Consider the following 23646-nt stretch of genomic DNA (forward strand, 5'->3'; position numbering starts at 1 on the left):
CCCATTACAAATTAATCGTAAAGGGTCAATACCATTGTCAATTGACGTATTCAATGTTCAGGTTTTGTTGGGTAGAAGTATTTTTCAAGTTAAATTTAATGCACATTCCAGCATGGAATCTGTTTGGCAATGATGTGTATTAGCTTTTGAACACATATTTAATCCTTCTTAATTCAGTAGCTCATGACTTTTAGAAATGCAGCTATCTCTACAAATTAGATAATTTCACAGGAATTGTAAATGTAACTACCTTTAGTATCTGCCACATAAACAACATTGTAGAAAATCTGCTATATCCATGCAAAGCAAATATCTGGGCACAAGTCTTTGAAGTAAATTATCCATGACTTGATCAGGTTAGGGTAAAAGGTCATGTAGCAACCTTTTCAATGAAGTAGTATGGTGATAAACTAGCATTCAACTTTAGGGCCAATTTTCCTTCTTTGACCTTCACTTCAATCGTCCAAACCTGTTTCTTCACATTTCCGCAGTGAAAATTGGCCATGACTTCAGTTCCTGATTTCAAAAGTAGTGTCACTTGTAGAATAAGTTGCTAATGAATATCAAGGTAACAAGTAACAACATATATGCCTAATAGCCAATGATCTGAAAAATGTGTTGCTGGAAAAGCGCAGTAGGTCAGGCAGCATCCAAGGAGCAAGAGAATCGACGCTTTGGGCATAAGCCCTTCTTCAGGAAAGGCTTATGCCTGAAACATCGATTCTCCTGCTCTTTGGTTGCTGCCTGATCTGCTGCGCTTTTCCAGCAACACATTTTTCAGCTCTGATCGCCAGCATCTGCAGTCCTCATTTTTTCCTAATGGCAACTGATACATATCTTCAGTAGAATGTGTCAATATTAGCATCTTGCTGCCACGGCCTTAAGTTTTTTTTTACATTTCCAGAAGTACTGTTTTGAATTATTTCTCACCTGCTCTGCTGCAATATCAGTTTCTAATTGATATTTCTTTCAAAGGCAATGTGGACAGAGAGAGAGAGAGAGAGAGAGAAGCAGTGACACAAGAACAACAAACAGTAGAAAATGCACAAAGAAACACTGCACAAAGAGAAGAACATTTGAGTATTACAGCATCCAGTGCAATATGATCTGAGAAGAGAAAATCCAAGCTCTCACCCCTCAGAACAAAACTGTAGCTTTGGTTCATGTGTACTGTTACGCCCATATGCCCTCCTCATCATCCTATTGGTCGATGTGTTTGAGGACATGCATGGCAGCATTGGAATGAAACAAAGAAAGGGTTAGTCAGTTTGGTGCATTAGAACATTTTTATCTCTGTTGGTAGAAATGTGAGTTTGTTTAAAATAAACAGCCAGCAGCTTCAGCACAAAGACAAACAAACATAGAGATTGTCCCCAACGGAACCTACAAAACAGAAGCCAAAGCCAAAACAAGCAAAGAGTAACCGGAATCCATGTTATAGAGGTGCTTACCCAGTGCAAGCATTTAGAATTTTAAGGCTACTTCTTAGCTGTTTTATAATCTCCATACATTCTATAATAAACAAATACTGCATAACATTATAAATTAGACAGTGCATTTTCATGATGGTTTCCAATACTTCCCACAAGATGTTCAATTTAAAAAATTGTGCAATTTAATTTTCAAAATTTTTATGCAATTTCTTTAAAACATAAAAACAAACTGCAAGTCCAAATTGATTTCAAGGTCTATCACAGCAGAGATGTGATGAAGCATTCTTGGTGATTAACGTGCAAGAGATTTCAAGTTTGATTTAGCAAAACACCAATTAAACCTGGTCAATCCAGGTTTAAGTTCAGCTACGACCACATCTCCAACCCAGAGATTAAAATGAGCAGTGTGGATGTACATTTTGGCCAGGCTGGATTTTTACTGCACTCCTTTATAAGTCACTTGCTTCTAATGAAACAAGTACGGCCCATTTCACACGCTAACGCTTATCTTGTTACTGTCTCAGATCAGTTTGCTTTAATCCCTAATCACAAATTGCAAGATATCTTCTTTCTCTTGGCATTGATGATTCAGAGACTTTATTTTTTAGAAATGAAACAGGGTTTTAATTTTGAAATTACAAGAATGCAAAAATATTCACACAGCTTGTTCTTCTTATTAGAATTAAATGAACTAATGCTGCAAGTATGAAGGATGCCCAAAAATTCTATACACCCCTCAAAAAATTGCCCTGCCATCATTGTGAACACTGGACAACGCAATATGACTCAGGAAATGTCCTATTATCTTTTAAACAGAGATTTGTGATACTTCCCAGATTCTTTAGCCTTCTCATTTTGAACTGCTTTGTAAATGCAATATTTCAAATCACTTCCTTCTGTAAATATTCTACAAGTGATGCACCAAGCTTTGACTGAGGCAGCTTACGGATGTAGAGAAAAAGAAATTTTAACACAAATTTCATCCCTATTAAAAACTAGAAGAAGCTGACACCAGCTACAAGAAAAATCTGACTATACAAAATCATGCTTCCCAAACTATCTGATAATATAAAGGCATTTAATAAAGTCCCACATATGTATCTTATTTGGGATTAAGGAGATGACCATAATGGGCACTTAATTGGATAAGGGATAGGACATGGAAAGTATAGATAAACAGTTATATTCCTGATTGGAAAGGCATTTGTTCTGGGGTCTGACAGAGATTACTTTTCTTGATATATATCACTTGGTGCAGAGACTACACTTTTAAGTTTGAGAATGAAACAAAGCTTGACAACATGATAAACAATGAAGGGGATTGCAGATTTCAGGAGGACTTAAGCTGGTGATACAGACAGACTAATGGCAGTACAATTTAAATGCTGATAAATGTGACATGATGCACTTTGGATAACAAGACAGAAAAACAATATAATTTGCATTGTATTATTATGAGCAGGATACAAGACCATAAGGAAGGCACAGTGGTACTGTCCCTACCTTTGGACTAGTAGGCCCATGTTCAAGTATTGACTGTTCAAGAGGTACTTCTTAAGGCAGCTGAACAGGCTGATTAAAAATATCTACAACACAGAGATTTTGGAATTGCCTAGTAACGCTTATTTGAAGATGACAGAGCAAATTACTGTGATGGTTCAAAAATCATAGAAACATGGAAGCAGGAATAAGCCAATCAATTCTTTGAAAATATAATATTGATACTTAAGGCTTAAAAAAGAATGCAAATTCAAAAACAAAGCTAAGCAAATCATGGGTTATACCTCACCTGGAGTTATGTATATTTCTGGACCCACATTTTAGAAAGCATATCAGGATCTTGAAATGGGTACTAACAATGCTTAGCTGGATGATAACAGGAATAAGAAACTTCAGTTCCATAGAGAATGAGATGCGCAGATTGTTCTCTTTAGAACAGAAGAGATTACAACACAATCAAATTGTGAAATTTAAAATTATAATAGGTTGAGACAGCAAGTAGGGAGGGATTGTTTCCTCTGCCTTGTGGGTCAATAGCAAGAGGTCACAGATTTAAAATAGTTGCCAAAAGAACACAAGAGAAAATCAAGATTTTTTTAAATGGAGGGTAGTTAAGATTTGACAGGGTGATAGAACCAGATCCTACAGGAAATTTCAAAAAGCAATTGGACATAAACTTAAAGAGGATCAATTTAATGAGGACTGGGCAACAGTTGGGATGTGAAATTAAACTGGACAGCTCTTTCAAATAGCCAAATAGTCTCCTTCTGTGCTGTAACATTCTATAATGGATTTCTGGTCGATTAAAGTCAAAGACAAATGGCTCTGGTTGCTTCCAGTTACAAATACTAACAGAATTGATTAATTCTGACAGTCTTTAATTCTAGTAAATGGTCATTCTTTGCTATGTTACTGAATTAGATTTAATTTTCTAATCAACCTAATCAGAGATTTTGTTATACACCTCAGGAGCAGATGGGACTTGAACCTGAGTCTCTTGGTTCAGAAGTAGATACATAAGCACACTATCACATGAACCCTATGTTACTTTTTAAATAGAATAATATTTAGATTCCATGGATGATTAAATGGGCTATATTACAAAGATCTCTAGTTTGCTTATGTTCACCTATAGTTTAAGAACAAAAGAACAGGAGTGGACCAATCATTCTTGACCTTTAAACATTTGCATCTCTCAGTTTCATTAATATGCTTTTGCTCTATATTCTTTGATACCCTTAATTGATGAAAAATATTCATCTCAGTTCTCAAAAAATGCATGTGCATCAATGCATAAATCCCTCTGGCTACAAGATAGTCCCTATGTCTCAATGCTGAAGTATTTTGAGTTGTCTTTCTCAAATCCACAGTGAATTTTCCCTGCTGCCACCAACATTCAGTATTGTTCATTCTAATCTGACTCTATTTGCAAAAGTGGATGTACAACACATTACTCCTTCTCCAAATTATTATATATGGTGAAAAGCTAAAGGTCTCAGTTCAATCCTGAGGGAAGGTCATCAGTAACCCTGTCAAATTCATTCTCTTCAACTCATTCTCACCAACACAATATGACATCAAACGTATTCTAGAAGTCTGCGTAGACATCAACCATGATACTTTGTGACTTTCCAAAGGAAAATAACCTGCAGAAATTTATTTTCATAACTTGAATTGAACATCAGGTCGTGGAGGTTTGTCTATATCAACAACAGCATTTTTAAAAAAATTACATTAAATTCCTCTGTTTGATGCTGCTATGGGTGTCCTTGCATTTTGTCTTTTTCCTCCACTGTGGAAATGGAGATAAAGTACATATTTAATAAATCTACTACTACTTCATTATCCACTATTCTCCAGTTGTAGCTGTCCTTAAAAGGCCCATATTCATGGCAGAAGATGAGGTGCTGGAGATCTAAAAATATGAAGGTACTAAGTCCCCAGGACCTGATTAAATATATCATAGGGCTTTGTGGGAAGCTAAGGAATAAATTACAGGGCCGGAAATTTTAGCAGAGATACTTGCATCATCTACAGCCACAGGTGAGATGCCAGAAGACTGGAGATTGGCTAATGCTGTGCCTTTATTTAAGAAAGATTGCAAAGAAAAGTCTGGTAGCTACAGATCAGTCTGTCCTACATCAGTGGCGGGTAAGTTTTTGGAGGGGATTCTGAGAGGTAGGATTTACCTGAATTTGGAGAGACAAGGACTGATTAGGGACAGTCAGCATGGCTTTGTGGGGAGGGGGGAGGAAATTGTGTGTCTCAAACTTAATTGTGGATGTAATCAAGAAGATAGATAAATGCAGAGTGGTAGATGTTATCTACGCGGACTTTAGCAAGGCCTTTGGTAAGGTTCTGCATGGTAGACTGGTTAGTAAAGTTAAATAACATGGGATCCAGGGAGAGGTAATCAACTGGATACAAAATTAGCAGTAGGAAACAGAGGGTAGTGACAGAGGGTTGTTTCTCGGACTAGAGGCCCGTCCAGATGTCTTTTAAATGTTGTAACTGTACCTGCATCAACCATTACCTTTGGCAATTCATTCCATATACTCATCCCTGTGTGAAAATTGTGCCCCTCAGGTCTTTTGTAAATCTTTTCCTTCTCACCTTAAAACTATATCCTCCAGTTTTGAATTCCCCTACCTTGGAGAAAACAGCTTTGGTATTCACTTTATCTATGCTTCTCATGATTTTCTGAATCTCTATGAGATCACCCCTCAACCTCCTATGCTTCAGAGGAAAAAGGCCCCAGTCTATCCAATCTCTCTTTTCAACTCAAACACTGTGACCAGCAATGTTCTGCAGGGATCAGTACTGGGTCAGGTGTTGTTTGTCATTCATATAAACGATTTGGATGAGAATATAGGAGGCATGATTAGTAAGTTTGCAGATGACATCAAAACTGATGATGTAGTGGATAGTGAAGAAGATTATCGAAGAGTACAACGGGGATCTTGATCAGCTCAGCCAATGGACCGAGGAGTGGCAAATGAAAGTTTAATTTAGATAAATGCAAGGTATTGTATTTTGGTAAGACAAACCAGGACTTTCACAATCAATGGTAGGGCCCTGGGGAGTGTTGTCGAATAGTGAGACCTATAGATTCATGTACATAGTTTCCTGAAAGTGGCGTCACAGGTATACAGGGCAGTGAAGGCAGCATTTGGCACACGAGCCTTCATTGGTCACAGCACTGAGTATAGGAGTTGGGATGTCATGTTACGGCTGTGCAGGACACTAGCGAAGCCACTTTTGGAGCACTCCGTACATTTCTGGTTGTCCTGCTATAGCAGGGATATTATTAAATTGGAAAGGGTGCAGAAAAGATTTACAACAATGTTACCATGACTAGAGTTAAAAATCACACAACACCAGGTGATAGCCCAACAGGTTTATTTGGAAGCACTAGCTTTCGAAGCACGGCTCCTTCATCAGGCATCTAACGTTAGACAACCACCTGATGAAGGAGCAGCACTCCGAAAGCTAGAGCTTCCAAAGAAACTTGTCAGACTATAACCTGGTGTTCTGTAATTTTTAAACTTTGTACACCCCAGTCCAACACTGGCAGCTTCAAACTATGACTACCGTGACTAGAGTGTTTGAGTTGAAAAGAGAGATTGGATAGACTGGGGCCTTTTTCCTCTGAAGCATAGGAGGTTGAGGGGAGATCTCATAGATTCAGAAAATCATGAGAAGCATAGATAAGGTGAATACCAAAGCTGTTTTCTCCAAGGTAGGGGAATTCAAAACTTGAGGATATAGTTTTAAGGTGAGAAGGAGAAGATTTACAAATGACCCGAGGGGCACAATTTTCACACAGGGATGCGTATATGGAATGAACTACCAAAGGTAATGGTTGATGCAGGTACAGTTACAACATTTAAAAGACATCTGGACAGGTATATGAATAGGCAGAGTTTGGAGGGATATGGGTCGGGTGCTGGCAGGTGGGACTAGTTTGGGTTGGGATATCAGGTTGGCACGGATAAGTGGAATGGAAGAGTCTATTTCTGGGATGTACATCTCTATGACTATGAGAGTACATGGAAAAAGAAGGCAGGTTTACGGAAAGGAAATCATGCTTGATAAAATTACTGGAATGTTTTGAGAACATTACTAGTAGCGTTGATAAGAAGGAGTCAGAGCATGTGGTTTACTTGGGCTTTCAGATTCTCTTGATGAGGTCCCACATCGGAGAGGAGAGGAGAAACTAAAGTAGGACATAAATTCTAGACTAGGTGTCATCAATGCCCACCATCCCTCTTGGTGTACCCTGACCCCTGCCCCAGTCAGCCAGAGTAGAAAATAGAGTTCATTTGATTAGATTAGATTACTTACAGTGTGGAAACAGGCCCTTCGGCCCAACAAGTCCACACCGATCCACCGAAGCGCAACCCACCCATACCCCTACATTTACCCCTTACCCAAAACTACGGGCAATTTAGCATGGCCAATTCACCTGACCCGCACATCTTTGGACTGTGGGAGGAAACCGGAGCACCCGGAGGAAACCCATGCAGACACAAGGAGAACGTGCAAACTCCACACAGTCAGTCGCCTGAGTCGGGAATTGAACCCGGGTCTCAGGCGCTGTGAGGCAGCAGTGCTAACCACTGTGCCACCGTGCCGCCCACTGATAACGGATTCTACATTATATTGACATTCTCAGGTCATGAGACCATTTAGATTTAAAGGGACTGCTTCTTAAGAGTTGGACTTGAGACCTTGTCAGCATCATATGGCTCGCTCGCATAAGCAGTGATATAGCACCAAAAATACTGTTCCTGTCAACCAGCATACATCCCACTAATTACGCAGAAAAGTGCACAAATACTCCTTACTGAAACTCATGTAAAGGGGTATAACTCCAGCTTCTGAGTAACACTTGACCTACTGAAGTTACAAAATAGTCTTGGATAAAAACAATAATTTTTTTCTTCACCATCAAATGGCAATGAAAATAATCCATCATAATACCTTTAGCTACAATGACCATATCTAGAAAAGAGATAAACTCAGATGACAAGGCATTTCCACAAAGTAATGGAAACATGTTAAATTCTTCAAGAATAGATCACTGCAATTAATAAACTTTTTAGGTCTGTATTAACCTGGAACATGTTGTGCAACTATTTGCTTGAAAAAGTAATCTTTGAAGCATTGTGATAAAACAGTGGATGCCTATAATCCCGTCAATTGGCATACACTAATTACTTTCTGGTTTATTAAGATAAGGGAACAGACCTTTAATACATCATTCCATAGTAAACTGAGAATGCCTAACTTCATTCAAATTGGTTTTAAATACATCCAAAACTGTAAAGATCTCTTTGCATCTTGTTGTGAATAATAGAAAAGTTTCAAAAGGTTAAAACAGGAACATAATGAATGTTACAGTGCAGGCACATGTATTAAGTACCATTATTCACAAAATGAGCTTTCCTTTCTCAAACTTAATTAACATCACAATTCAGATGATGAATGAGTACAGACATCAAGCACTTCCAGTTTTTGTAACAAATTTGCCTTGTTGACTGAGCTAAGAAGCAATTATGGCGAAATTTGAGATTGTGTCATCAATGACTGGCAATATCTTTTCTAATTTGTTATGAATGCAAAATAGAAATAGCCACATGGTCAGTACCAAGTGACCCCAACAGAAAATCATGACTGTTTATAGGCAAGACCTGTAAAGGCTCACCTGATCAGGAGAGGGTCGATGGTTACTATGTTGTGATCTTGCCGGTGAACGATGGTGATGGTGGTGATGGTGATGGTGGTGATGGTGATCTTCATCATAATTATCTGCCATAAGTTTCATCCGATTTTGTGTCTAAGGAAATAAGAGTAACACATTAAATGATCTAATCTTTCAAATCACTTATTAGATAAAAGCCAAAAGGTTTTTGATAATGAAAATAATCCAAAGCAGAGTCAATTACAAAAACCAAAAGAGGAATGAAAGGAACTGCATGCTGGACTTCAGCTTTCAATCTTGTCTTTTATTCTGTAAGAGTACCATTGAAATGAAAAGAAAATGTTTTATTAACAGCCAATGAATCTTCGCTTAGTTATACAATATACTTGACTATCATCTAGTCTTGCAAGAACGAACAAGGTTAGAAAAAGAGTGAATACTTGAAAAAAGGCAACATCGGATTCCAAATAGCAAAAGTTTTAATTTAATTGTCTTCAAAAGAAGATCCAAAAGGAATAAAATCATCCTACTTTGACAGCTAGAGGATAACCTGGTTAATTAAAATTAATCCTAGAAAATAGCACAAAAATAAAACGGCATACAATAATATGTTCCATCATAAGTCTTGGGTGTGTACCCAGGACATCAATCATTTGCCTTCCTTCATCTGGAAGCAGGATACAGCATTAGCATTGGATTCAATGTTGTCTATCATTAGAAACAATGTGCAGTATCTCACACTGCGTATTTTTAAATTCATTCCTCTTCTCAGTTTTTGTTCCATTCAGAATAGTTAGGTCATCAACAATAAAATATCTGAATCTTTCAATAACATGCTTCCCTATTATCAACAGCATATTTTTATTCAGGAAGCTTGCTTTTCCATTTCAAGGCCTGAAATCGAGGTTTACTTGAAAGCATCTTCAAAGACCAAAGACTGCATGGTCTCATGTTAAAATACTGAAAGTCTCAGCCACTTTAAAATAACTAATTAAAAATAGAAAACATTGGAAAATCTCAGCATCACAGGTAGCAATGGATGTTTCTGATTGATGAGCTTTTATCAGAGGGTTCAAATAAATAGTCATACATTAAAACTTAAGTTTCTCTACAGATGTTTCCTGACCTGCTAAGAGTTCTGAATATTTTTACATCTCCACACATATTTGTGCCCATTATGACGGGAGTCAAATTCAACAATGAAGGAAGAGATCAGTTCTGTTTCAAATATGTTTTTCACATGTCTTATAGCCATAAATGCACTCAGATGAGGCAAAGATGTTAAAAATATAGCTTCATAATACAATTGAGCAAATTGGTAGTGATGTCGTAATGGGTATCACATGGAAACAAATTCTGAGGGGTGAGGGAAGTGTGCAGTAGTTTGAGATAGCCCCATCTGCAATTCAGATGATGAATGTGAAGGGAATGAGAGACCTGGTGAGACTGAGAAGGTGGTTAGACAAAGTTCCTCTCGACCTCATTCAAAATAGGTACATGGTGTCCTTCAAAAACCTGTTGGCTAAAATACAATGATATAGAAATTCAAAAGTAAAACTGACAGTATTTGGGATGAACCACAAACAAGGCCCTATCACAATGAGATTTTTGAATTTCCTGACCAATGAGCAAGATGTCTTTAGATGCACTCAATCCTTTACGTGTTGGTCTGAATTCCCTTCCTTTACTCCTTTGGCTCTACAGCTGGTTGAAGTTTCTAGTCATTGGTAACACCCCTCATAGTGCACCGAAGAAATTCAAATATAAAAAGTTTCACTTGTGCTCCCTTTGTCAGATTTCATCTTTCAAGCAAATGAACTACCTAACACTAGCAGGATTTCTCTCCAATCTTTAACAGCAGATGGGAACACAGAGCCGTCTTACAAAAATATTCCAATCACATATTTCCACATATCATCTCAGTGGTTTCTTATCATGACCCGCAATAGACTCCCTGTCATGCTTCATGGATCATAATTCATCTTCACTGTCTTACTTTTCTCTTACTTTGCTATTAGTGTCATGCTTAGATAACTAAACCTAGTTCTAGGAGTGTGTTTAAATGCTAATTAGTATGGTGAGCAATCCATTGTAGACTGTAGGGTTATTCTGCAAGAGAACAGAAAATTGTCCAGCCATTTAGGGTCATAGAGATGTACAGCATGGAAACAGACCCTTCGGTCCAACCCGTCCATGCCGACCAGGTATCCCAACCCAGTCTAGTCCCACCTGCCAGCACAAGGCCCATATCCCTTCAGACCGCTTCTTCTCATATACTCATCCAAATGCCTCTTAAATGTTGCAATCGTACCAGCTTCCACCACTTCCTCTGGCAGCTCATTCCACACACGTACTACCCTCTGTGTGAAAACGTTGCCCTTTAGGTCTCTTTTATATCGTTCCCCTCTCACCCTAAACCTATGCCCTCTAGTTCTGGACTCCCTGATCCCAGGGAAAAGATTTTGCCTATTTACCCTATCCATGCTCCTCATAATTTTGTAAACCTCTATAAAGTCACCCCTCAGCCTCTGACGCTCCAGGGAAAACAGCCTCAGCCTGTTCAGCCTTTCTCTATAGCTCAAATCCTCCAACCCTGGCAACATGCTTGTAAATCTTTCCTGAACTCTTTCAAGTTTCACAACATCTTTCCAATAGGAAGGAGACCAGAATTGCATGCAATATTCCAACAGTGGCCTAACCAAGGTCCTGTACAGCTGCAACTCCTGTACTCAATACTCTGACCAATAACCAAAAGCATACCAAACGTTTTCTTCATTATCTATCTACCTGCGACTCCATTTTCAAGGAGCTATGAACCTGCACTCCAAGGTCTCTTTGTTCAGCAATGCTCCCTCGGACCTTACCATTAAGTATGTAAGTCCTGCTAAGATTTGCTTTCCCAAAATGCAGCACCTCATGTTTATCTGAATTAAATTCCATCTGCCATTTCTCTGTCCATTGGCCCATCTGGTCAAGATCCTGCTATAATCTGAGGTAACCCTCTTCACTGTCCATGACATCTCCAATTTTGGTATCATCTGCAAACTTACTACTGTACCTTTTATGCTTGCAACCAAATCATTTATGTAAATGACATAAAATAGAGGACCCAGCACTGATGAAAAATAGGGAAATTGCTACTTAACCTATCACCCAGCAAAGACCTCTCCACAATTTGTACACTTCTTTCTGTAGCACCATTCGATTGTGGGTAGTAGAATCAAGGAATCTACAACCCTTGATGGAATACAACACGGAAACAGGGCCTTCGGTCCAACTCATCCATGATGCTCTGGTTTGCTAAACTGAACTAGTCCCATTTGCGTGTGTTTGGCCCATTTGCTCCTAGCCTTTCCTATCCATGACATGTCCAAATGTCTTTTGAACACTGTACTGTACCCACCTCTACTATTTCCTCTGGCAGCACATTCCTATTGCATATTACTATCCATGTGAAAAAGGTGTCCCTCACGTCCCTTTTAAATATTTCCCCTCTCACCTTAAAACTATACCCTTTAGCTTTGGACTGCCTTATTCTAGGGAAAAGACCTTGGCTATTCATCTTATCTATACCCATTCGTGATTTTATAAACCTCTAAAAGGGCATCCTTCAGCCTTCTATGGTCTAGGGGAAAAAACTCTCCTTATAACTTTAAGGATGTAATATTAAAATGTGTTCCTCCATTATTACCAAAATATTTCAAACTCTTCTGATGAAAATTGTGGACCAATATATGACAAAACTTTGCCTCTGGCAATCCATAAACCCTTAAATAGTTTTGACTTTTGTGGTACTAGGCATAGACTCAACACTTATCCATGTTCTAAAGCTATCAACCAAAACAAGGCAATTTTTCTCTTCCATTTCAAATAAATCAATGTTTACTTCTTCTCAGTTTTCTTGCATTTGACTATGGAATGAGGGGGACTTTGTTGAAAACACTTCTCATTCCAAGAGACATTTCAGAACTTTTTAATGATTTTATGAGTCTTTTGATTCCAAAAAATAACCTCTTGCTGTTTTTGTATGGATCTTGTTGGTTTGTTCTGGATGAAGTTCCTCAAATAATCTCTCCCTAAACCTTGGAAGATTAGTAAATCTTAAACCCAACAGATGGCAGCCTTCATCTATATTTTGTTAACGTGCAAGTGTGAAATACTTCTGCAATTGCCCATCATCACACTCTTCAGGCCAGCCATTAATGACATAACTGAACATTTCATTGCAAGTTCCTCTTGCAGATGTTAGAATGCCACTTGTAATAATGCAATTCACAGGTCATTCAGTAGCTGAAATGAATTAATCTTCATAACAACTCATGAAAGAATTTCCCCATTTGCATGACCTATTGATTTAAGATAATCAATGTTGTACTGTTGGGCCATCAGGGTCATACAAACATTCGTGTACACTTATAAAAGTAGAAGAACCAAGCCTTCCAGAACTTCGAGGCTGAGCTGTCATTCAATAAGATCATGGCTGATCTGTTCGAGTTCTGAGTCGCACATTCCCGTATTCCCTCAAAAATCTTTGATTCCCTGCCTACCAAGAATCTATCCACCTCAGTCTTAAAAATACTCAACTGTTCTACTTCCTACTACCTTCTGAGGCACAGTGTTCAAAAGTTGCGAAATCCTTGGAGAACAATAAAAACCTTCCCATCTCTAATCCAAAAGGAAGACCCCTGATTTTAAAGCTGTGCCCCAGATTCTGGACTCTTCCATAAGGTGAATTATCCTTTCCATGCCCAACTTGTCTAGACCAATCAGGATCTTTCAATGTTTAGTCAAATCACCCCCCACTCTTGTAAACTTCAGTGGAATTAAGGACAGCCTGTTTTATCATACTTCATAAAGTAATCGTCTCATTCCAGGTATAAATCTAGTAAATTCCTCTGAACCTCCACCAACACATTTACATTACATAAAGAGGTGAAAGCTGCACAGATTTGAAGATGGTCACACTTATGTCTTGTCACACCTCATTTTTCTGTGCAATTCCATTATGTTTTTAAACTAATGGCTATTCTTGAATATAAACAATTTGTGAAAAATGTACTCGAACACCTAGATCTCTCTGCACCCTGAAATTCTGCAATAGCTCTTTGCTTAAATAATACTTCTGTTTTATTCTGCCTCCCAAAATAAACAACTCCTATTTCTCGCATTATATTCTATCTGACAACATTTTTGTATATTAATTTAACATATATATTTGTCTGCATCCTTGTTATGTCACCTTCACAGTATACATTTTTTTACCTATCTTTGGGTCATCTGTAAATTTAGATACCATTCCTCTACTCTTATCATCTAAGTCATGAATATAAATTGTAAAAAGTTGAGTTCACAGCACAGACCCCTGAGGGAACCTAGACTCACATCCTCGCAATCTCAAAATGATCTTTTGAAGACAGTGTGTATACTTTGTTTTTCACCAGTCAGCCAATGTTCATTTTATTTTTCAGTGACCTTTTATAAGTCACCACTAGAAATCAAAGGACAGCACAAAAATGGGCCTCCCTTTATCCACAGTATGTGTTACTCCAAAGAATTCCAATAAGTTGGTTAAATAGTATTTCCCTTTCACAAAATCATGCTAACTCTTTATGTGCCCAATTATAACCTACTTAATCATTGATTCTAATACTGCTGCCCCATGACAGATGCCAAGTTATCTGACTTACAGCATCTTTGTTTTCTGCCCCTTCCCCTTCTTGAATAAAAGAGTTATATATCTGCTATTTTCCAGTCTGATGTGACCTTTTGAGGATCTTACGAATTTTGGAAAATTAATACACCTACTACATAATTAGCTAACTCTTCTAAGACACTAGGATGACGTTGATCAGAACCTAAAGACTTATCAACAGACAGCTCCATCAGTTTGCTCAGTGCACTTCTCTCATGATTATAATTTCACCAAGTTCCTTTCTTCCTTCAACCTCCTGATTTAAAGCATTAGCATCCTCGACAGTGAAGTTGAATCAAAATATCTATTTGTTATATCTGTCAGTTCTTCATTATTTACATATGGCTCTCCATTCTTACCTTCTGGACGACCAATACTCACTCGTTTCCCTTTTGAAACTTGCTTTCTGTTTTTGCATTTCTAGCTAACTTCACTCATCCTCTAATTTATTTATCCTATTGAATGTTTTCGTCATTCTCTGCCATTCTTTGCAATCTGACCTGTGAAATGACCTAGCCTATCACGCATCTTTGTGCAATGATATTTTTTTTTCCTTAAATTTGGTTTGACTTATTCTGAATGTTTTGAAATATCCCTTCAAAAATCTACCACAGATTCTGCATTGATTCAACTCCACTTCAGTTGGCTCAGCTTTCATGCCCAACTATTTGCCCTTATTTAAGTTTTAAGTAATCGTCTTCGATCAATTCTTCTCTCTTACAAATTCCAAGAAAAATTCAATGATGTTATGAATGCTGCTACCTAAAAGTGCCTTTATGCTGAGGTCATTAATTAATTCTATCACATTACACAACACCAGAGAGTAAGTAAAATTGAACTTCCTACTTCACAAATATTTGTCAAACTCATTAACATTATACATGATTACTAATGCCGGACATTGATTAAAAATAAAAGTGAAGCATTAGCTACAGAATTTGCCACAGCTTTTCCTTATGAGAGACCACACCTGTAGTTTATTTCTTGGATGGATTTATTTCTTGAGATTGTAGTTGGGCTAAGCAGCACGATTAGTCAGGACATTCTTCACTTTCTCAAATGCTTTCTGACACTCTGCAGAACATGTCCGATGAAAAGTTGATAAAGTGGATTGAATACATTTACTATGTCAGGGTGAACTTAGAATCATACATCATATTCCCCACCAATGTTCTCGGCTCGTCTTTATTTTCAAAATCCTCTCAACTTTCCCCTGATGGATGGAAACCTTCATTATTAATTTGATGACCCACGTACATTGTACCTGATACCTTGGGCAGTGCAGGGGCAGCACTCATCATCAGAGGAACTTCTGCAAGAAGTTGGTTGGGGTTTCTCACACAATTACTTTTAATCATGGCTTATTACATATGGATGCAAGGGAAAACCACCAAATTTGATTGGCAGCAAGTTCTAAAGCTCTCTGGATGCTAACATCCATGTTCCATATTTAAAAGGCACCCAGACTACACTTCACTTTCTGCAACCTAAGAACATCACTCAACCTCTGGTCATCTCTGCTCCTACCCTGAAGTTGTCACACCCTGGCAATAAATGACACTATTCTTCAGCGATGCCTCTCTAAATGTCCTCCTGAACGGATGTCGTGAAACAAGAGAAATTCTGTTGTCTACATATGATAACTAAAAGGCAACCTGAAGAGACATGGCTGCATTGCCAGTGCCTATCGTGTATCACAAGTGAACCTGCCTCTAATGCCGCAAGAGGATATATGATTTACTACACTCTGGCACGTACACATGCCTTTTTACTCAATGCTTCATGCCCTTACAAGTGAGCTAGCATTGTAAGGTTGCCACCACAGGGATTGTCACTCAGGAGACTGAACATCAGGCATCTCCATCAGTTGCTTCATGTGCAGTCAATATCTGTCACTTTATTGCAACTATCAATGTAGCACTCCTGCACCATAGTGGTATTACATCTCATACATTTGTGAGGTTTCTTAAAGAAATACTCTGAAGATTACTGACCTTTCATCACAATGAAGTGAACCTGCACATCTAATAGTTTTGTACTAAAGGCTTGCACTCCTTTTGCGTTCAGACTCGATTACCTGCCCTGGTATGGTGGCATTAGCCCTTATGGCTGCCTTGCTTGGGTGGTTAGCTGGTGATTGAACCCTTGACAGACTTCATCCCGAAGGCTGCAAGCATTCAACAAAAACTTGGCAGATTGTGTATGACTGAGATACCTCATGAACTGATCAAGATGAATGGGTTTCACCCCCAAAACTGTAAAGAAAGAAATGCCTTAGTGAATAAGGAGCAAAGTAACTGAAGAGATTTGTACTCACAGGAGCTTGGAGGACAAAGTCTACCCTGCCAGGTACACCTTTCATCATATAAATAGTTATGTTTGTGAACACAGGTTTCCTGGCAAGTAAGTTTGGACCTACAAATGTTATTCCAGTGGACTGGATTGACACGTTAATCAATGTGGAAGAATATCCCAGGACAGGAATGCCAACTTATTTGAAAAGGTTTTCAAAACTTAATACCAAACATTTAAGTCATGATCAAAAACTGAATTTGTCTCTTCCCTAGCATTCCAAAAGTTCTGGGGAAGTCTGGATAATCTGCCCCCATGATACAAGACTTTTTAGCTTTAAAGTCATATTTTTGAAGTCAATCTAAGACTTCATTCAGCCATATAACGTGTTCTTTCTTAGTCCTGCTGCTAATTAGGATATCATCTAAGTTTCTACATACTCCTTTCATCCCACTTTGCATGTGATCCACAATACTCTTAAAAAATGTGGGAAGAGTAGACATTCAAACAGTAATCTTTCAGATAACCATTTTGTGCATGAATGGTAAACTGCTCCTTTCTCTTGTAAATTAATCTAGCATGCTGAACACCTTTTCACTAGCTAAATTAGAAAACAAAGCTTCACTGGCAGGCAATAGTTAAATATCAACCTTGATCACCTTATTTACCATTTGCTTATATTACCCACAAATCCAAACAGATGTTAGAATGGGTAGGGCCCATCTTTTTAATTGTTCCTGTGGTTTCCAAGTTATTCACTCTCTACTTTGTCTAACTGTGGGATTAGGCACAGGACTAACCTTGCAAAATGTCAAGTGCATGTTGTCCTTTTTCTTCACTTTAGTTTTGTGATTAACTTTTTTTTTATTGAAGTTCAGTTCTTATTCTTCAGAATTCACTTCGTGTGCTCTTTCTTTTCAAAGTCAGGCATATTTTTGCTGATGCCAATTGCAAATAACTTGGCCTAGATGAACTACATATTCTTAAACTGAAACATGTGTTGCTGGAAAAGCGCAGCAGGCCAGGCAGCATCAAAGGAGCAGGAGAATCGACGCTTATGTCCAAAACGTCGATTCTCCTGCTCCTTTCATGCTGCCTGACCTGCTGCATTTTTGCAGCAGCACATTTTTCAGCTCTGATCTCCAGCATCTGCAGTCCTCATTTTCTCTGACATATTCTTAAAGCCAATTCCTTTCCACCTGGGAGATTTTGTCCCTCCTATGACTACTGTGGCAAGGAAGAGAATGCATTATTGTAATTCCCCCTAGTGCAACCTAACATTAAAATACTGTTAATGGAATAATTAGTAAGTTTCAAATCAACTTTGAATAAGGTAATGCGAGGTTGAACCTGTGACTTTAATTTCAAGTATGCGCATTGCCTTACACTTCAGTTATAGAGTCAGAGAGATGTACAGCATGGAAACAGACCCTTCGGTCCAACCCGTCCATGCGACCAGATATCTCAATCCAGTCCAGTCCCACCTGCCAGCACCCGGCCCATATTCCTCCAAACCCTTCCAATTCATACACCCAAGAGAAAGTGAAGACTACAGATGCTGGAGATCAGAGCTGAAAATGTGTTGCTGGAAAAGCTTTTAATACACCCATCCAAATGCCTCTTAAAACTTGCAATTGTACCAGCGTCCACCACTTCCTCTGGCAGCTCATTCCATACACACACCACCCATTGTGTGAAAAAGTTGCCCCTTACGTCTCTTTTATCTCTTTCCCCTCTCACCCTAAACCTATGCCCTCTAGTTCTGGACTCCCCGAACCCAGGGAAGAGACTTTGTCTATTTATCCTATCCATGCCCCTCATAATTTTGGAAACCTCTATAAGGTCACCCCTCAGCTTCTGACGCTCCAGGGAAAACAGCCTCAGCCTGTTCAGCCTCTCCCTATAGCTCAAATCCTCCAACCCTGGCAACATTCTAGAAAATATTTTCTGAACCCTTTCAAGTTTCACAACACCTTTCCAATAGGAAGGAGACCAGGATTGCACGCAATATTGCAACAGTGGCCTAACCAATGTCCTGTACAGCTGCAACATGACCTCCCAACTCCTGTACTCAATACTCTGACCAATAAAGGAAAGCATACCAAATGCCTTCTTCACTATCCTATCTACCTGCGATTCCACTTACAAGGAACTGTGAACCTGCACTCCAAGGTCACTCTGTTCAGAAACACTCTCTGGGACCTTACCATTAAGTGTATAAGCCCTGCTAAGATTTGCTTTCCCAAAATGCAGCACCTCGCATTTACCTGAATTAAACTGCATCTGCCACTTCTCAGCCCATTGGCCCATCTGGTCCAGATCTTGTCGTAATCTGATGTAACCCTCTTCGCTGTCCACTACACCCCCAATTTTGGTGTCATCTGCAAACTTACTAACTGTACCTCTTATGCTCGCATCCAAATAACAAAAAGTAGAGGACCCACCACCAATCCGTGTGGCACTCCACTGGTCACAGACCTCCAGTCTGAAAAACTACCATCCTCTGTCTTCAACCTTTGAGCCAGTTCTGGATCCAAATGGCTAGTTCTCCCTGTATTCCATGAGATCTAAACTTGCTAATCAGTCTCCCATGGGGAACCTTGTCAAACGCCTTACTGAAGTCCATATAGATCACATCTATTGCTCTGCGCTCATCAATCCTCTTTGTTACTTCTTCAAAAAACTCAATCAAGTTTGTGCGACATGATTTCCCATGCCATGTTGACTATCCCTAATCACTCCTTGCCTTTCCAAATGCACATATATCCTGTCCCTCAGGATTCCCTCCAACAACTTGCCCACCACTGACGTCAGGCTCACCGGTCTATAGTTCCCTGGCTTGTCTTTACTGCCCTTCTTAAACAATGGTACCATGTTTGCCAACCTCCAGTCTTCCGGCACCTCACCTGTGACTATTGATGATACAAATATCTCAGCAAGAGGCCCAGCAATCATTTCTCTAGTTTCCCAGAGAGCTCTCGGGTAAACCTGATCAGGTCCTGGGGATTTATCCACCTTTAACCGTTTCAAGACATCCAGCACTTCCTCCTCTGTAAACTGGACATTTTGCAAGATGTCACCATGTATTTCCCTACAGTCTATCTCTTCCATATCCTTTTTCACAGTAAATACTGATGCAAAATATTCATTTAGTATCTCTCCCATTTTCTGCAGTTCCACATAAAGGTCATTTTGCCCTCCTGATTTCCCTCTTAAGTATACTCCTACCTCCTTTATACACTTCTAAGGATTTACTCGATCTGTCCTGTCTATACCTGACATATGCTTCCTTCTTTTTCTTAACCAAACCCTCAATTTTTTTCGTCATCCAGCATTCCCTATACCTACCAGCCTTTCCTTTCACCCTGACAGGAATATACTTTCTCTGGATTCTCGTTATCTCATTTCTGAAGGATTCCCTTTTTCCAGCCGTCCCTTTACCTGCAAACATCTGCCTCCAATCAGCTTTCAAAAGTTCTTGCCTAATACCGTCAAAATTGCCCTTTCTCCAATTTAGAACTTGATCTGGTCTTTCCTTTTCCAGCATTATTTTAAAACTAATAGAATTATGGTCATTGGTCCCAAAGTGCTCCCCCACTGACACCTCAGTCACCTGCCCTGCCTTACTTCCCAAGAGTAGGTCAAGTTTTGCATCTTCTCTAGTAGGAACATCCACATACTGAATCAGAATATTGTCTTGTACACACTTAAGAAATTCCTCTGAATCTAAACCTTTAACACTATGGCAGTCCCAGTCGATGTTTGGAAAGTTAAAATCCCCTACCATAACTACTCTATTATTCTTACAGATAGCTGAGATCTCCTTGCAAGTTTGTTTCTCAATTTCCCTCTGACTATTATACAATTCCAATGAAGTGATCATCCCTTTCTTATTTCTCAGTTCCACCCAAATACCTTCCCTGGATGTATTTCCGGGAATATCCTCCCTCAGCACAGCTGTAATGCTATCCCTAATCAAAAATGCCACTCCCCCTCCTCTTTTGCCTCCCTTTCTATCCTTCCTGTAGTATTTGTATCCTGGAACATTACGCTGCCAGTCCTGCCCACCCCTGAGCCATGTTTCTGTAATTGCTATGACATCCCAATCCCATGTTCCTAACCATGCCCTGAGTTCATCTGCCTTCCCTGTCAGGCCCCTTGCATTGAAATAAATGCAGTTTAATTTATTATTCCTACCTTGTCCCTGCCAGCCCTGACTGTTTGACTCACTTCTGTTCTCAACTGTACCAGTCTCAGATTGATCTCTTTCCTCACTATCTCCCTGGGTCCCACACCCCCACCTAACTAGTTTAAATCCTCCCAAGCAGTTCGAGCAAATGTCCCTACCAGTATATTAGTCCCCTTCCAATTTAGGTGCAATCCGTCCTTCTTGTACAGGTCACTTCTCCCCCAAAAGAGATTCCAATGAGCCAAAAATGTGAATCCTCCTGCCCTACACCAGCTCCTCAGCCATGCATTCATCTGCTCTATCCTACAATTTCTGCTCTCTCTAGCTTGTAGCACTGGGAGTAATCCAGATATTACTACCCTTGAGGACCTCCTTTTTAAATTTCTGCCTAACTCTCTGTAATCTCCCTTCAGAATCTCGACAATGGCCTTTTGCTGGCCCCTCTCTCCCATGAGAACATTCTGCACCCTCTCGGAGACATCCTTGATCCTGGCACCAGGGAAACAACACACCATTCTGCTTTTTCTCTGCTGGCCACAGAAACACCTGTCTGTACCTTGGACTACAGAATCCCCTAACACAATTGGTCTCTTGGAAGCTGATGTACGCCTCGTTGCGTTAGAGCCAGTCTCAATACTAGAAACTTGGCTGTTTGTGCTATGTTTCCCCTAAGAATCCACCACCCCCTGCATTTTCCAAAACAGCATACCTGCTTGAAATGAGTATATTCACAAAAGACTCCTGCACTAGGTGCCTACCTCTCTTACCCTTCCTGGTGTTAATCCATCTATGGGACTGTATCTGAGACTTTCCCCCCCTTCCTATAACTGCCATCCATCACATACTGTTGCTGTTGCAAATTCCTCATCGCTTCTAACTGTTTCTCCAACCGATCCACTCAATCTGATTAGATTCGCATCCAACAGAATTTATGGTAGATATAATCCGCAGTAACCCTTAAACTCTCTTTAAACTCCCACATCTGATAAGAGGTACATATCACTGCAAAGGCCATTTTTGCTCCTTCACAATCTATAGACCCAGAAAATAACACTGTCTTATTCCTCTACAAAACACTGCCCCAGGTTAAATAATAGCTATGGCTTATATTTTAAGTTTAATCAAGAGACTTATCTCCAAAAACATATAATTAAGAAAGAACCCACTGTACTCACTACTGCAGCCTTTCTATTGGACAGACTTAAAACACCAATTAACTTATCCGATTCTGTGCTGTGAACTTCGCCCAAACAGGTTCCTCCAAGATTAGTTGTGAAATTCACTGTTTGTTAATTTTCCCAGAAGCACTCCGATGTCCAGCAATACATGAATTCAAAACAGCAAAAGTAGTAAGTGTACAGGTTTTCTTTCTCTCCTGCACTGTCCTCACCATGTACTTCCTTTGCCTGTTCTTCTCCCTTTAAAACTGCTGTTGTTTTGACTTTTTTTCCCCCAAAATTCCAAAACAAAGCAATAGCATATAAAACAGTAATTGCTGCTTCTGGGATTCGAGGAAATCACCTCCAGCACCTAAAATATCTCAAATGCTTCTTCAAAACGTTCTTCTGCTATCATCTCCCACGTGTTTTGTTTTCATACAACTCTTGATATTCCTGCTTGACAATATTCACTTCTGTTTCCATACCTATCTTATGCACATTCAAGAATCCCCTGACTTCCAAACTAGATTTTGATCGACCATGATAATTAAAACTGAAAGAAGTATGGATGCTGTAAATCAGAAGTTGCTGGAAAAGCTCATCAGATCTGGCAGCATCTGTGGAGAGAAATCAAAGTGAATGTTTTGGGTTTGGTGATCCTTCCTCAGAATACTGAGGAACACTGACCCAAAATGTTAACTTTGGTTTCTCTGCACAGATGCTGCCAGACATGCTGAGCTTTTCCAGCAACGTGTGTTTTTGGGCTGTGATCGTAATCTGGTATGCAGCTGGGATCTGCCGCTTTACCACATCCTGGAGTATCACCATTCAGTTGTGACCAGTTTTTGCACAGGCATAGCACTTTGACTGGAAATGGGACCCATTTAAATCATATGTAGTTGCCATGACAAATTCCACATCTAAACCTCTGACTCGGAGACTGAGAACTTGGCTGCTGTGGCGTTGTTCCTACTAAACTCCAGCTGACCTTCCCTGCCAACACAGGAAAAGTGGTCCCTTACAATTTGTAACTCCCTCTTCGTCATTTCCAATGTGGCTGTGGCCTCATTGCAGGCCTCCTTTTATTATGTAAGAGAAAATGGAACAGAAAGCTCAGTAAAAATATTAGTCAACTTGAAATGGTCATAACATAACAGTAACAATCCGTCCGCAAAAAAGACAATTAAGCCTTCGGTTGCCTGCCACTTCAACATACCACCGTGCTCCCTGGCTGTTGTAGCTCAGCGTAAGTTGGGAAAACAGCACATCATTTTCTGCTTGGGACCCCTACAGCCTTCTGGACTCAATATCAAGATGAACCATTTAGGGCTTGAGGTATCTTCTCCCATATCCTTACACAACTCCCACACCAGGCCTTGTTATCACATGGTCTGCTATCATACACGAACCATTGTTAGCCACTAATACTCTCCATTAGCAGCCATTCATTCTCTTAGGCTGACCATTATCCACTCCTTTGTCTGTCCAACTATTCTTTTCTCTCTTTTTGGGCTCCATCTCTACCTTTGTTATTCCTTAACCCCTCTCCCAATTGCAGCTTCTGCATTAAAAAATAAACTGTGTCCTAGCTACACTCAGTTCTGAAGAAAAGTAATTGGACTGAAACGTTAACTCCGATTTCTCTCAATAGATGTTGCCAGAGTTGCTGAGCTTTT

At 39.5% G+C, this 23646-nt stretch overlaps 1 protein-coding gene across 3 annotated transcripts in view; it reads right to left on the reverse strand.

The window, feature by feature from the left end:
• The window catches only part of LOC132822339 (ERC protein 2), an 820981-nt gene that overhangs the window by 164548 nt on the left and 632787 nt on the right, over positions 1-23646 (reverse strand). For 2 of the 3 annotated variants that reach the window (XM_060835591.1, XM_060835590.1), the window contains one exon: positions 8641-8772. In XM_060835591.1, the coding sequence (XP_060691574.1) occupies positions 8641-8772 (132 nt within the window). Of the gene's footprint in view, positions 1-1134; positions 1201-8640; positions 8773-23646 lie in introns of all 3 variants that reach the window. The other variant, XM_060835589.1, reaches the window with a different exon arrangement.

The sequence above is a fragment of the Hemiscyllium ocellatum genome, chromosome 14, assembly GCF_020745735.1.
Source record: "Hemiscyllium ocellatum isolate sHemOce1 chromosome 14, sHemOce1.pat.X.cur, whole genome shotgun sequence".
Taxonomy (NCBI): Eukaryota; Metazoa; Chordata; class Chondrichthyes; order Orectolobiformes; family Hemiscylliidae; genus Hemiscyllium; species Hemiscyllium ocellatum.